Here is a 12,164-nt window from a genome sequence, read left to right on the forward strand (position 1 = left end):
TTACAATGGTAAAAGTGAACTCATGGTAAAGATGCTACTATTGTTCACCATATACATAACATCTTACATGATTACAATAGTTTGCATAGGATATTTTATTAAATATGTCAGTCTGAGATGATATATCAATATGACAGAAAGCAAACATCATCAGAAAGGGTTACTGACAAACTCATACTATGGTGAAAGTCACAGGCACAGAGAGAAAAAAGTGTAAAGAGATATCATGAAAAGCATCAATTCAATGTCTCAGATATCCTACATAGATCATAGATCTCCTGCAATTATTGCCTACATTTTAGGGCCTAAAATGTAGAAGAAACAAAATTATCAGTTCTCCAACAGCCTTAGCTGAAAACTAAAGGAGACATGATAAGCTGTAATAAGCAGATTTTTTTTTTACTCTACAGTGAGTACAGATGCACCCCTTAATCAGGATCAGGATGTTCACATGGGCTGGTTTGGGCGGGGGATAACACTTCTCTCCCTTGCAATTCCAATCTACCTCAATCCCATCTCACCTTAGAAAAGAACTATGACGAGGAAACCCAACATTTTCAAAGATTCTTTAGCTAAGCAGGCTATCACTTGTTTACTGTAAGTCACATGGAAAATATGGCTCAACTAATATATATGTAAATATGTGTTTAATATACCGTATTTTCCAGCGTATTAGACGACTGGGCGTATAAGACAACCCCCAACTTTTTGCCGGCTCCCCAGGCAAAGACTGCCTTGCGTGCAGGCAGCGCCCTGGCCTACTATAGTTAAGGGGGCCTGGTGCGCACATGCACCGGCTTCAGGAGGCCTCTGAAGGCCTGGAAGGTGGGAGGAGGCTGGCAAAGAATATGTCGGGCCTCAGGGCTCTCCTGGAGGCTCCATTTTGCTCCCTCACAGCAAGAGAAGAAGCCCCACCTCTGGGCAATGGCTCTCTACGACTGCAAGGGAGGCAGAACTTGGTGCCTGAGAAGAAAGCACGCCTGGTCCTTCCCCGCAGGGCCTGCTCTTCCTCTTCCTCTTCTCCCTCCACAGCCGTCCCTGCTTCTGCTTCAGCCTCTGCCCAAATGGCCACTCCCTCACTCCCGCCCGCGGGATCGCAGCTGCAAGCCCGATTCCTCGGTCCACATCCCATTCTTCGCCACCCCACTCCATGCAAGCCAGCTCTCAAACGGCACCACCTCCGCCCTCAACTCCTTTCCAGCTTCTTCTGCTTCCTCTAAGGGCTCCTCCTTTGGAGGCCTGGGAAGGCAGGAGCAGGCCGGGGCTTAACCCGGCGTATAAGACAACCCCCAACTTTTAAGCAGATTTTTCGGGGCTAAAAAGTTGTCTTATACGCCAGAAAATAAGGTATGTTTAAATCAAACCAAAAAGTCTCATACTCTTAGTAAACAAGCAGAATACTCTTACTGGTGTTCTGTCCTTTCCTTGCTATGGAATACACACTTGCCAAAAAGCTGAGGGAATGAAGAAAAAATTGCACTGGGAAGACAGTTGAGAAGCTGCCAATCCCAATGTTTTGAGGGTTGGGCCAAAGTTTAGAAAAGTTACTTTTCAAATTAAAATTCCACAATCCTCAAGCTAGCATGGAAATAAAGTTCAAAACATTCACTTTTCTAAGTTCTGGAGCTATGCTTGTAGATGGCAACATGTTGTGAAAACCTTACTACACTACCCCTTCCTCTCTGTATGGAGGACATCATTCATAGAAGACATAAGGCAGTGAAAGATAAGACCGCGTAAGATTTTGCTCTGAACCTAAACAAAGCTGAAAATAATAACAAAGAGGAACAGTAGAAAAGAAAAAGAAGACTTTAAGTACCAGATAATTTGAATACCTTCCAGATGTGCCAAGACTTGGATCATAAAAATTAATGCCATGCTTCAGAGAGCAGCAGAGATCCATTAAAAAAATTATGAACCAGCTCTCTCACTAGCACTTTTCCTGCCTCTTCAGGATCCTGGGAAGCCTGCACAGAGTACAAAATTTAGAGAGGAGATGTTGTTGTTAAAATATTTATAGCTGATCTTTATCCAGAGATCTCAAGGCAGTGTACAATAAAAAATAATCTAACAAATTTAAACCAGTATGAGTATTTTAAAAAATGATTTTTAAAAGATAAAACATATTAAACAATTAACAGATTAAAACACAGGGTTAAAACATTCAAATAGTTTAAAATGAATTATAGCTATGTACATGAGTTTGCTAAAACCAATTAACTCTCCAAACCTTTCACAAACAACCATGTTTTCACTTGGTACTTAACAACAGCAATAATGGCACCAATTGGGCATCCAAGAGGAGGGTGTTCCATAACTGGGGTGCCAAAACAGAGAAGGTCCTTATCTGGATGTTAGTGCTTAATTGTTCAGTTCATTCATAGGTCAGTGGTAGAGCACATGCTTTGGAGTCAGAAGGCCCCAGATCCTATTCCTGGCATTTCCAGTTTTTTTTTTTTTAAATGAGATACCCCTGCCTCAAAATACTGGAATCCCAGTGTATCAGGACTGATATCAGACAATTCCCATATTCCTAATGGAGAAACAGAAGACCCACACAAAGCCCTTGCTGGATAAAATGCGAATGGACCCAATGCAAAGCCTTTGAACTTAGGAGTCATGGCATGACCAATGGAGCCCTAAGACTGTATTGTACCTGGGAGTACAATAAAAGAGATGCCAGATACATATTTCATCTTAGTCAGAGGAACAAGCATGTGTCATGAAAACATGCCTCTTAAGTGCAAGGAGACTGTTTTTGAAAGAAAGCAGGAGAGAACTTGCTCAGCTCCTTTTGTATTCACAATGGCATTTGGTCTTAATGCTTAAATATGGACAACCACTTATATTAAGCAAAACCAGAAACCATCTCCCTGAAAATGGCACCAATTACAACCATACCTTCTACCAATTTGCAATGTATCATGTGAGGCTGGGCCTGATTGGTATTTGTTTTTGTTTTGTTTTTTCTTCTTCTTGGACTAATAGACAGGGACAACTCTGCCTAATTCATCAAGACAGGAAAAAAGAAAAAAGGAAAAGGAAAGGAATTGTTATACCTTGACATCTTCAGTTTCAACATCAGTGATTCCATTCCAGCGGTAAAGTGTAGCAATGTGATTCAATACGTCTGCAGTAAAAAAACGAACTTTCTGGGTCTTAGTGATATTTTTATTTTGAACCACCTAGAAATAACACAACATACAGTACATTCTTAAATTTCAAAAGTAACACAGATAAAAATGCAGATTTTTAAAATTTGTTCTTGTTCTTCTCTGCCAACAAAGCAAAACAGAAATTCTGCAAGATCTGAAGTTACACTTTAGGGCTAGCTACAATAGGCACTTTTTAATCATTAAAAGTGCAATACCAAATGTATTTACTGATGGTCTGCACAGATTACTTTGTTCAAGAATAGTCCTCAGAAGTTCATTAACAATGGTTCCCAGAAAGGTGAAACTGTCTTCCTGGTTTCTAAATACAGTGGTCCCTCCACATTCTCTAGGCTGTGGAGTGAAGGCCCCCGTGAATGTAGAAAAGCTGCAAATAAAAACACTATTCTTTTTATCTAAGAAAAAAACTCTATGATCAACATCTGCCAGAAGTTGATCATAGGACCATGCTGGAGGACCTACAAATGTTTAGAGAAGTGTTTTCTCTAGGAACTTCTAGGTTCTCTAGCACAACTCTATGGTCAATCTCTGGCAAGTTGTGCTGGAGGACCTACAAATTCCTAGAGAGAACATAGTAATCAGAATTGCAAATAAACAAATCCACAAAAGTCAAAGCGGAGGGACAACTGTACTGCCATTTTTATTGCCATTTTATATTTTTTCCAGAACGTTTGCTACTTAGAATACAGATGGGCACTGCTGGCAGAAACTACATTACAAGATAATAGCATAGACTACATTACAAGACAAATATGGAGATTAAGATTCACATTCTTCCATTTTTAAACTGCCGGAACAATTTACTACACAACAGACTATGAGCCTATGCAGACTTGCAGTAAGCACTGGCTTGGGGGTGGTGTTGGGGCACGGTGTTGGATGATGCATGTCCCAGTGCCACCCCCAAGCCGGTGTCACGACACCCACCTGTTTGCCAGGCGGCACTACAATGCTCCTTTCGTGCAATGTTCAGATGCTGCACACCAAAAGAAGCACCAAAATCTGTTGCCACGGTGGCAAAGGAGTGCCATTTTGCTATTTCTTTTTGGGGCCGAAAAACGCTGGATCAGGGCTAGGCGTGCGGTTGCTGCAGCCCTGATCAAGTGCTCAAAGGGGTGGCAGCAAGCCGCTCTATTGGGCCTGTCTGTTTCATCCCTAATACAGCTATGCCTCTAGAAAACCAGTTCTTCAGAAGTCTTAAGGGGAGGCCATATATACAGGAATTTACTTTCAAACACACCATAAACAATTACATCTAATGCTTTCATGATTCTGTATCCTCACTATGCAAAGGATATTTATATATTATATTTAAAACAGCTTAAAAGCTGGTTTGCAGCATTAGTGTCTTTGTTGCTTAAAAACTTAACTAAAGCAAATTCTAAGTTCCAACATTTAAAGTATTTTATGATCAGTCAATCCACAGTAGAAATGCTGACAAGCACTAAACTGCAGCAAAACATCAAGCAATTGGTAACTAGATATTCCTTGAAAAACCACAACAAAACTATTTTCAGCACAGAAAGAAAATATTAGGAATAAAGCCATTTCAAGGGTGTACCTTAGATGCCAATGTGGAAAGCAGAAGACTAACTGTAGAAATTCTATCTTCCTTTAATCCACTTCTAAAAATATCTGGAATAAAATCTATAACCCATTTGAAAATGTTATAATTATAAATGGAAAACAATAAAGCATTTTAAAAATGACACCAGTTTCATTGAACATTATCACTATTGTATTAGAATATGTTGTATTCTACAAGGGGAACCAAAGGTGAATACCATCAAAATAAAAAAATAATATTACAAACTGATTTCATGATTAATTGCACTTAATATGCCTATAACTAGTGGAGAAGGACCTTTAGTGCTACAGGATAGGCTCTAATCCAGCCTACCCTAACCTGGTATTGTCCAAAATGGATTATAATGCCCATTACCCTGATATAAAATGGACAATGGGTGAAGTAATGGGAGCTTTAGTTCCAAATACATGGAGTGAATCAGGACAGGGAAAGAGCTCTCATCCTAAGAACCACTCTCATGCAGTCCCTCGTTTTTCCCCATTAAACCGAGGCATCGGCAAAGGCTTCTTGAATTCTTCTTTTCCCGAATCAGCATCAGAGTGCTTCCTTCATTGTACAGTGTAGCCACATATAGTACTCCAAAACACATGTGAGTGTTCTTTAATCCTTGCCTCTTCCCCTCTCTTGCCATGTAAATAGTAACATAAACTTCACAAGGCTTCACAAAGTTCTCCCATGATCTGCTTTACCCAAAAAAACCACACGCAAATGAATGTGTGCAGCTCCCTCCCAAAGCCTCTATCAGTGATTTTAGAAACACTCAATGTCCCGAATATGAAAAATCCCAGGAAAAAAAAAATACCTTTTAACTCCAGAACTTGCACAAGGATTGTGTTATCACCAGCAATCAAAAAAGAAAGAGCATATTGGATGTATGCCATACGGACATCAGGTTTGCCCTAAACAAAAGTTGGGACAGTGAGTATATGCCAGACCCAAACAGCAACTCACAACTGTTTTAAAATGCAATCCTAAATATATCAAAAGCATGTTTACATTTTAAAAATACACAGTTCACAGCAATCCATTAACCTACAGCATTATTCATATAATGAATTGGCACAATTGTGAATGCTCTCCCAAATCTGCTTTACCAGGCAGCTGTGGATTTGGCAAAGGAAGTTTGTTTGGCTAGTGATCAGGACACGAGGATGATACTTCCACCTACCTCCCATCAGTCAGCAAGGATGTGACATTATTATTATTATAGTCCCACTTTCCCCCCAAAATGAGGACTCAAAGCAGCTAAAAAGGATGAGCCTTATTGCAAGGCCTTGTCACAGCCTCGCTGGCTTGTGGGATGAGAAATGGAAAAGTCCTGACTGCCAGTTGAATGTCCTATCTAGCTACTGTCTGCTACAGCAGGTTTGCAGGGGTCAGGCCAGAAGATGCTACAATGGGCCCTTGGTATCTGCTGGAGTTTGGTTTCAGGATCCCCTGCAGATAACAAAATCCATGGATGCTGAAGCTCCATTAAATACAGTGGCACTGTGAAATGGCATCCTTTACATAAAATGGCAAATCAAGGTTTTCTTTTAGGAATTTATAAGTTTAAAAATATTTAAAAGCCATGGATGCTTGAATTCATGGATAAGAAATCTGTGGATATGCAGGGCTGACTACTAATTTACACATATATAACTAAGTAAACAATGTAGCATTCCAGCCTATGCTTATTTGCAAAAGAGTCCACATTAAAACAATCAAAGAAACATGCATATCTCAGTGCCCCCTCCCCAATATCAGTATTTCACTTAACAGTGCCAAAAACAATCTGTATCTGTAAGGACCTTTGGGATGCAGACAAAACACAAAGAATATAAATGTCTGGTTTGTTATTCCAACCATATATTTGACATCAGAGAAAAGCATCATCACTTTACAGAATTGCAGATTTTTTCTTACCTTATAATCTCTTTTCTTTACTAAACTAGGTAAAAATTTATTATTGAAATCAAAATGGGCATAGACATCCCTTGCAGCATCTGGCCCCTGTGTGACCATTGCTGACAGCAAGGTGAGGCACAGACGAGACATTCTATACAAATAAAGGAGGAAAGAAGACATTGTTTAAACAATGCATAGGCAAACAAACCAATTAGAAATTAAAAACTGAGACTTGACGTTTATGAAATTAAAGGATGTCACTTTCAGCTAAATCAACAATGGAAGAATATATATATATATATATACAAACAGCTCCCTCCTTGATGGCCTTCCGACGGCAGGTGAAGACCTACCTGTTCAAACAGGCATTTAAGGAATTGCTATAAGGACAGGCTGGGATGTTGGACCAGTTTAAAAATTCTTTTTAATGTATGTTATTTATTTATTTTTTAAATGTTTTCAATTGTACTGTTTTTTAATGCTGTGAAGCCTCTCTGAGTCCCAGTCCTGGAAAAAGAGTGGGATATAAATAAATAAACATGGAGGGAACACACATTATGGGTATTCTTGCTTTCAGAATAATGATTGAAAATTGTAGATGATGTATTTTATATAAAACAATTTTTCCAGGTTAATCTTCCGTTCAATTCTGGTTTCCAATAGTGGTTTCAATGCTGCTACTGTGAAACAGCCTGTCACTGAGCCAAATTTGTGGTTGCTATTAAAGATGACAGCCTAAATCCAATCTCAAGGGCAGCTAACAAGAACAAATAAAGTCAACACTTGTATAAAGCTCACTATTTTAATGGAACTACTCTAGTTGGGACTAACAACTTGATTTAGGCCAGGCTTTGCAAATGAACTGGGGGCAGTGAACACTTTGCACCCCCACACCCTTTGACAGGTCACAAAGCATGACTTCAAGAAACCAGAAGTGACATCCTGTCACTTCCAGCTTTATTTTCAGTTGATAATCTGCCATTTTGTCCATGATTTTTTGAGCTGGAGGCACTAAAACTACCCAAACAGATGCATTTTAAATCCATACTGCAGGTATTTGAGCTAGTTTGGATTACTCTCCCCTATCCCAAAAATAAAACTGGCAATGCATTCTCCATTTCTGACCTAGGCCAGGACATTTGCAGCTATTAACTTGCACATCAAAAGCTTACACATGAGAAATGTGCTGCTATTTTTCCAGGTTTTTTGAATATGCATTAGTACTTCAAAAATGTCATAAAATAAGATAGCAGAAACAAATAGAAGTGGAGAAATACCAGAGCAAATTAAATGGCTATTAACTAAACAGAATCTGGAGGTCATCAGTGTCTGCTTTCTGCTCAAAGCAGGATCTGACTAAAGGATGGACAGCAACCCTGAAAGATGGCCATTCTAAATCAAATATAGGGCCTGAACAGACAGGCCAAAATAAAGCTGCTTCGGGTCACTTTGGAGCTATGCTATTTAAATAATGCATGCCTCCTAAGAGGCTGAAAGCCACGCCAAAGCTGCGCTCCAGTTCTTAGGACTGGAGCACGGCTTTGGCGCAACTTCCAGCCTCTTAGGACACATGCATCATTTAAACAGCATACCTCCAAAGTGACTTGAAGTAGCTTTATTTTGGCCTGTCTGTTCGGCCCCATACTTTCTGTGCTCTTCTAAGATCACTGCTAAGGTCTCAGCAAGCATGACCACAGCTAATGGAGATGTTATTTTACAAGGTTACCAGGGGAAATCTGTTTCAGATTATTCACCATAGACTGTGCCTTTGGCTTACAGCAGACTTACCGATGTCCTTCAGAATACAGAGCAGCATAAATTAATCTCATGTAGCTATTGATCAACTTCTTTACGATGTTCATCCCCACAACATGAAAATGCGCCAGATCACTTGCTGTTCGCAGCAAAATCATCTGTAGAGCTTGAAAGATTAGAAGCATCTGCAACATTCAAATATATGGGTTTTTTATTTTTGAGTTAAGAATAGAATAAGCAAAAAAATGTTACTTCAACAAATTGGGTCATCATCCTAAATAAAATATATTACCCTGCAACAACAAAGAAAGTTGCAACAATGCAGCAATACATAGATTCCGTCCCCCTGCTATACACTTTCAATCAAGATATAGATTATTACATCAACATATGGAAATAAAAGCTCCTGTATTATAATTGTGTTCAGGATAGAACTTTGGACTGCAACCACATGAAATCCTAATTCAGCTCTCCACAGACTAGAGCTTTCGGGTATTATTATGGGAAACCTAAAACTGACTGACAACCATTTCATTTGACACTTTCACCTCTGATTGAGCTGAATGTCAGTCATACAATTGCTTTTTCAAAAATGATCTTCTTTTTACATCCTTCCAACTGACAAAATATTTGTGAAACAGAGGCCCATGACAGGGGGAAAAAAGGCTCATCACACCTGGTCTAGAAATAAAGGAAACCAATACTGCACAGGTGGTGAGCAAATCTTGTAATTAGGTACAAAAAACCCTTGATAGGTAAGCCAGCAGCTTTTTCTCTTACTGTCTGTCTCCTTTCAACAGACAACACATGAAGGGCTGTATGTAACTTAATACAGTGGTCCCTTGGTTTATGTGGGGATCCATCCCCCCCCCCCCCCGCATAAGCCAAAAAACGCATAAGCTTGAGTCCCATTAGATTGAATGGGGCTGGTGGTGCAGGAGAGCGCACACCATTCACTCTCCCGTCGTGCCTTACACAGGTTCTTAATGCAAACAATGTACCAGTATTCTAACTTAGCTCTTTTTCTTTCTTTTATAAAAACAAATCAATACTTGTTATCTGAATACGGTGCCCAGTGCACAATTGACTATAGAATCCAAAATTCAACAAGCAAAATACTGACCTCGCTTTCAGGACGTCTTTCACCATCCAGAAGTTTTAAAATTTCTGCACACTCAACAGAAACTTTTATGTATCCTTCTACAACGTCATATTGCTCTTCTGATGGTAACGATTTAGCAGAGGATATGAATGTTTCTAAACCTACAAGAACAATTTTTCTTCATTTAAATTTTCATATTAATAAATTAAAAGGTTCTTTTTTAATGTGCTGACTCACAGATGACTCCCAGTGTAAAGACTATCTATCTATTCATGGTTGAACTGGGATTTGAACTGTGTTCTGTATAGGGGCCAAATGATGGTACCAACATCCCTACTGGTGACATTAATACTGTATCAATGCAATCTCTGGAAAATATTACGTGGACAGAACAAAAACACAAATTAACATAGAAACGTCACAAAGGGCAAAGTAGATTTGATACTGTGTAATTATATAGGAACAACATGTATGCATGTCAAACAATGTGCCAGTACAGTATCTAAGTAAATGCAGAAGAACTAATTATACTGAATGTATTATTAAGTAATTCATTAAATATGTAGGTAATCTTAGGTCCAAAACACATGGCAGAAATAATCCAGTTTGAAAGCACTTTAACTGCTGTGCCTCAGTGCTAGGATATCCTGGGAATTGTAGTTTATTGTGGCACCAGAGCTCTCTGACAGAGAAGGCTCAATATCTCACAAAACTACAGTTCCCAGAATTCCCTAGCACTGAACCAGGGCAGTTAAAGCAGTTTCAAACTGGATTATTTCTGCAGTGTGTTTTGGACCTTAGTAACTTTCTGGCCCACTCCAACCATCTCTTTTTATTCAATATGATACATAAAGTAGGCGTGTTCCATCTGCCTCTCCTGGCCTCTCTTTCTGATCCATGGACACACTCACAGACATCTCACCCGCAAGCTCCCATCTCCCAAAAGGAGAGAGGCTGGGATGGACCTGCAGCATTTGGAGTGCTCCTCAAACCCCATTTCCCCCATTTTTGTATGTCGAAACCAGTCCCCCTTTTTTCACATCATTCTCTGAAAGAGGGACGGGGATGGAGACAATATTTTCATCTCACAAACTGGCAGGACAACTACACAATTTTCGCACCCAACACTGAGCAGTACTGAGTCTCCCTTATCTCCAAAATATTCCAATCCCCCCCCCCCCCCCCCCATATTTTTCACGAGTGGAGGATGGTTTCTGATGGCTCCGTGCACATAAGCTATGGTCCAAAACACGCTGCAGAAATAATCCAGTTTGACACTGCTTTAACTGCCCTTTGGCTCAGTGCTAGAGAATTCTGTCAATTGTAGTTTTTGAGACATTTAGCCTTCTCTGTCAGGGAGCTCTGGCGCCACAATAAACTACAATTCCCAGGCTTCCATAGCACTGAGCCAAAGTGGTCTCAAACTGGATTATTATTTCTGCAGTGGGCCTTAGTACCTTTCTGCTTCACAAAATCGTTTAGCACAGTGGTCCCCAAACTGTGCCCTTTAGTAAGAGATTTTTTGGACTTCAGCTCCCAGAATCCCCGACGATTGGCAGACATGGCTGAGGCTTCTGGGAGCTGAAGTCCAATATCTCTTATTAAAGGGTACAGCTTGGAGACCGCTGCATAGTCTCCATATATAGTAATATAGTGCTCCCCAAACGGTGCCCTTTAAGAGATTTTGGACTTCATTTCCCAGAAGCCTCAGCCATGTCGGCCAATAGCCAGGGATTCTGGGAGCTGAAGTCCTAAATCCTTTATTAAGGGCACAGCTTGGGGACCACTGCATAGTCTCCATATCACTATATAGGCTGGCGGCCCAAGGGAGAGCGGGAGTCCCCTCACCCTCCATGGCGGCGCTGGGGTCCCGGAGCAAGGCCTTGAGCCGGGCGCCGGTGAGCTCCTCCGCCGCGGGGCCCCGGGGCCTCTTCGCCGACGAGGGCTGAGCCTTGGCCGAAGCCATGCTTTTGCGCTTGGCGCCCATTGCAAAGGGACAACCACGCTGTAAAGACTCACTTCCGGTCTCAGCCGGAAGGGGTCCGTCTGTTTAGTGGTCCCCTCGGAAAACTGAGGCTGCGAGAAAGGTTCCTAGTAGAATAAAGGGCCGCCTCTTAGCCCTAGGAAAGTATCCTGGCTCAAGGCAATGGAATTCTGGGAGTTGGTGGGCCCCACAACAAACTCCAACTCCCAGAATTCCATAGCCTTGAGCCAGAAAGAGTTAAAGCGGTGCCAAACCAGGTTATTTCTCCAGTGTGGATGCAGCTTTATAGGAAAGACAGAAAGTCCAGGACTAGGGCTCTCCAACAGAGAAGACTAAATGTTTCACAAAACTACAGTTCCCAGAATTTAGGGTTGCCATAATTCTCTACCACAAACCGGGACAAAATGTAGGACAAAATTTAGCCCAAAATGCAGGACATTTAAGAAAAATGGAGGACCTTAAATGTCCTACATTTGGGCTAAATTTTATTCTACAATTGTCCTGCATTTTGTCCTACATTTTGTCCTGGTTTGTGGTAGAGAATTATTCCATAGCATTAAGCCTTGGCAGTTGAAGCGATCTTAAACTGGATTTATTCTGCAGTATGTTTTGGACCTCTTGCTTCCAGAAAGGTGTGCAAAGGGATCTTATAGCACTTTTGAGACTAACTGTGTA

The 12,164-nt window shown here is 40.7% G+C and overlaps 1 protein-coding gene across 1 annotated transcript in view; it reads right to left on the reverse strand.

The window, feature by feature from the left end:
- URB1 (URB1 ribosome biogenesis homolog) overlaps nt 1-11,524 on the reverse strand; it is an 81,366-nt gene extending 69,842 nt beyond the window's left edge. The window contains 9 exon segments of the mRNA XM_042458659.1: nt 1,836-1,909; nt 1,911-1,967; nt 3,060-3,185; nt 4,735-4,820; nt 5,564-5,660; nt 6,667-6,799; nt 8,437-8,588; nt 9,527-9,666; nt 11,354-11,524. Of these exon segments, the coding sequence (XP_042314593.1) occupies nt 1,836-1,909; nt 1,911-1,967; nt 3,060-3,185; nt 4,735-4,820; nt 5,564-5,660; nt 6,667-6,799; nt 8,437-8,588; nt 9,527-9,666; nt 11,354-11,492 (1,004 nt within the window). The 5' untranslated portion in view covers nt 11,493-11,524.
- Between the last annotated feature and the right edge of the window lie 640 nt (nt 11,525-12,164).

The sequence above is a fragment of the Sceloporus undulatus genome, chromosome 3 (genome assembly GCF_019175285.1).
Source record: "Sceloporus undulatus isolate JIND9_A2432 ecotype Alabama chromosome 3, SceUnd_v1.1, whole genome shotgun sequence".
NCBI classification, from domain to species: Eukaryota; Metazoa; Chordata; class Lepidosauria; order Squamata; family Phrynosomatidae; genus Sceloporus; species Sceloporus undulatus.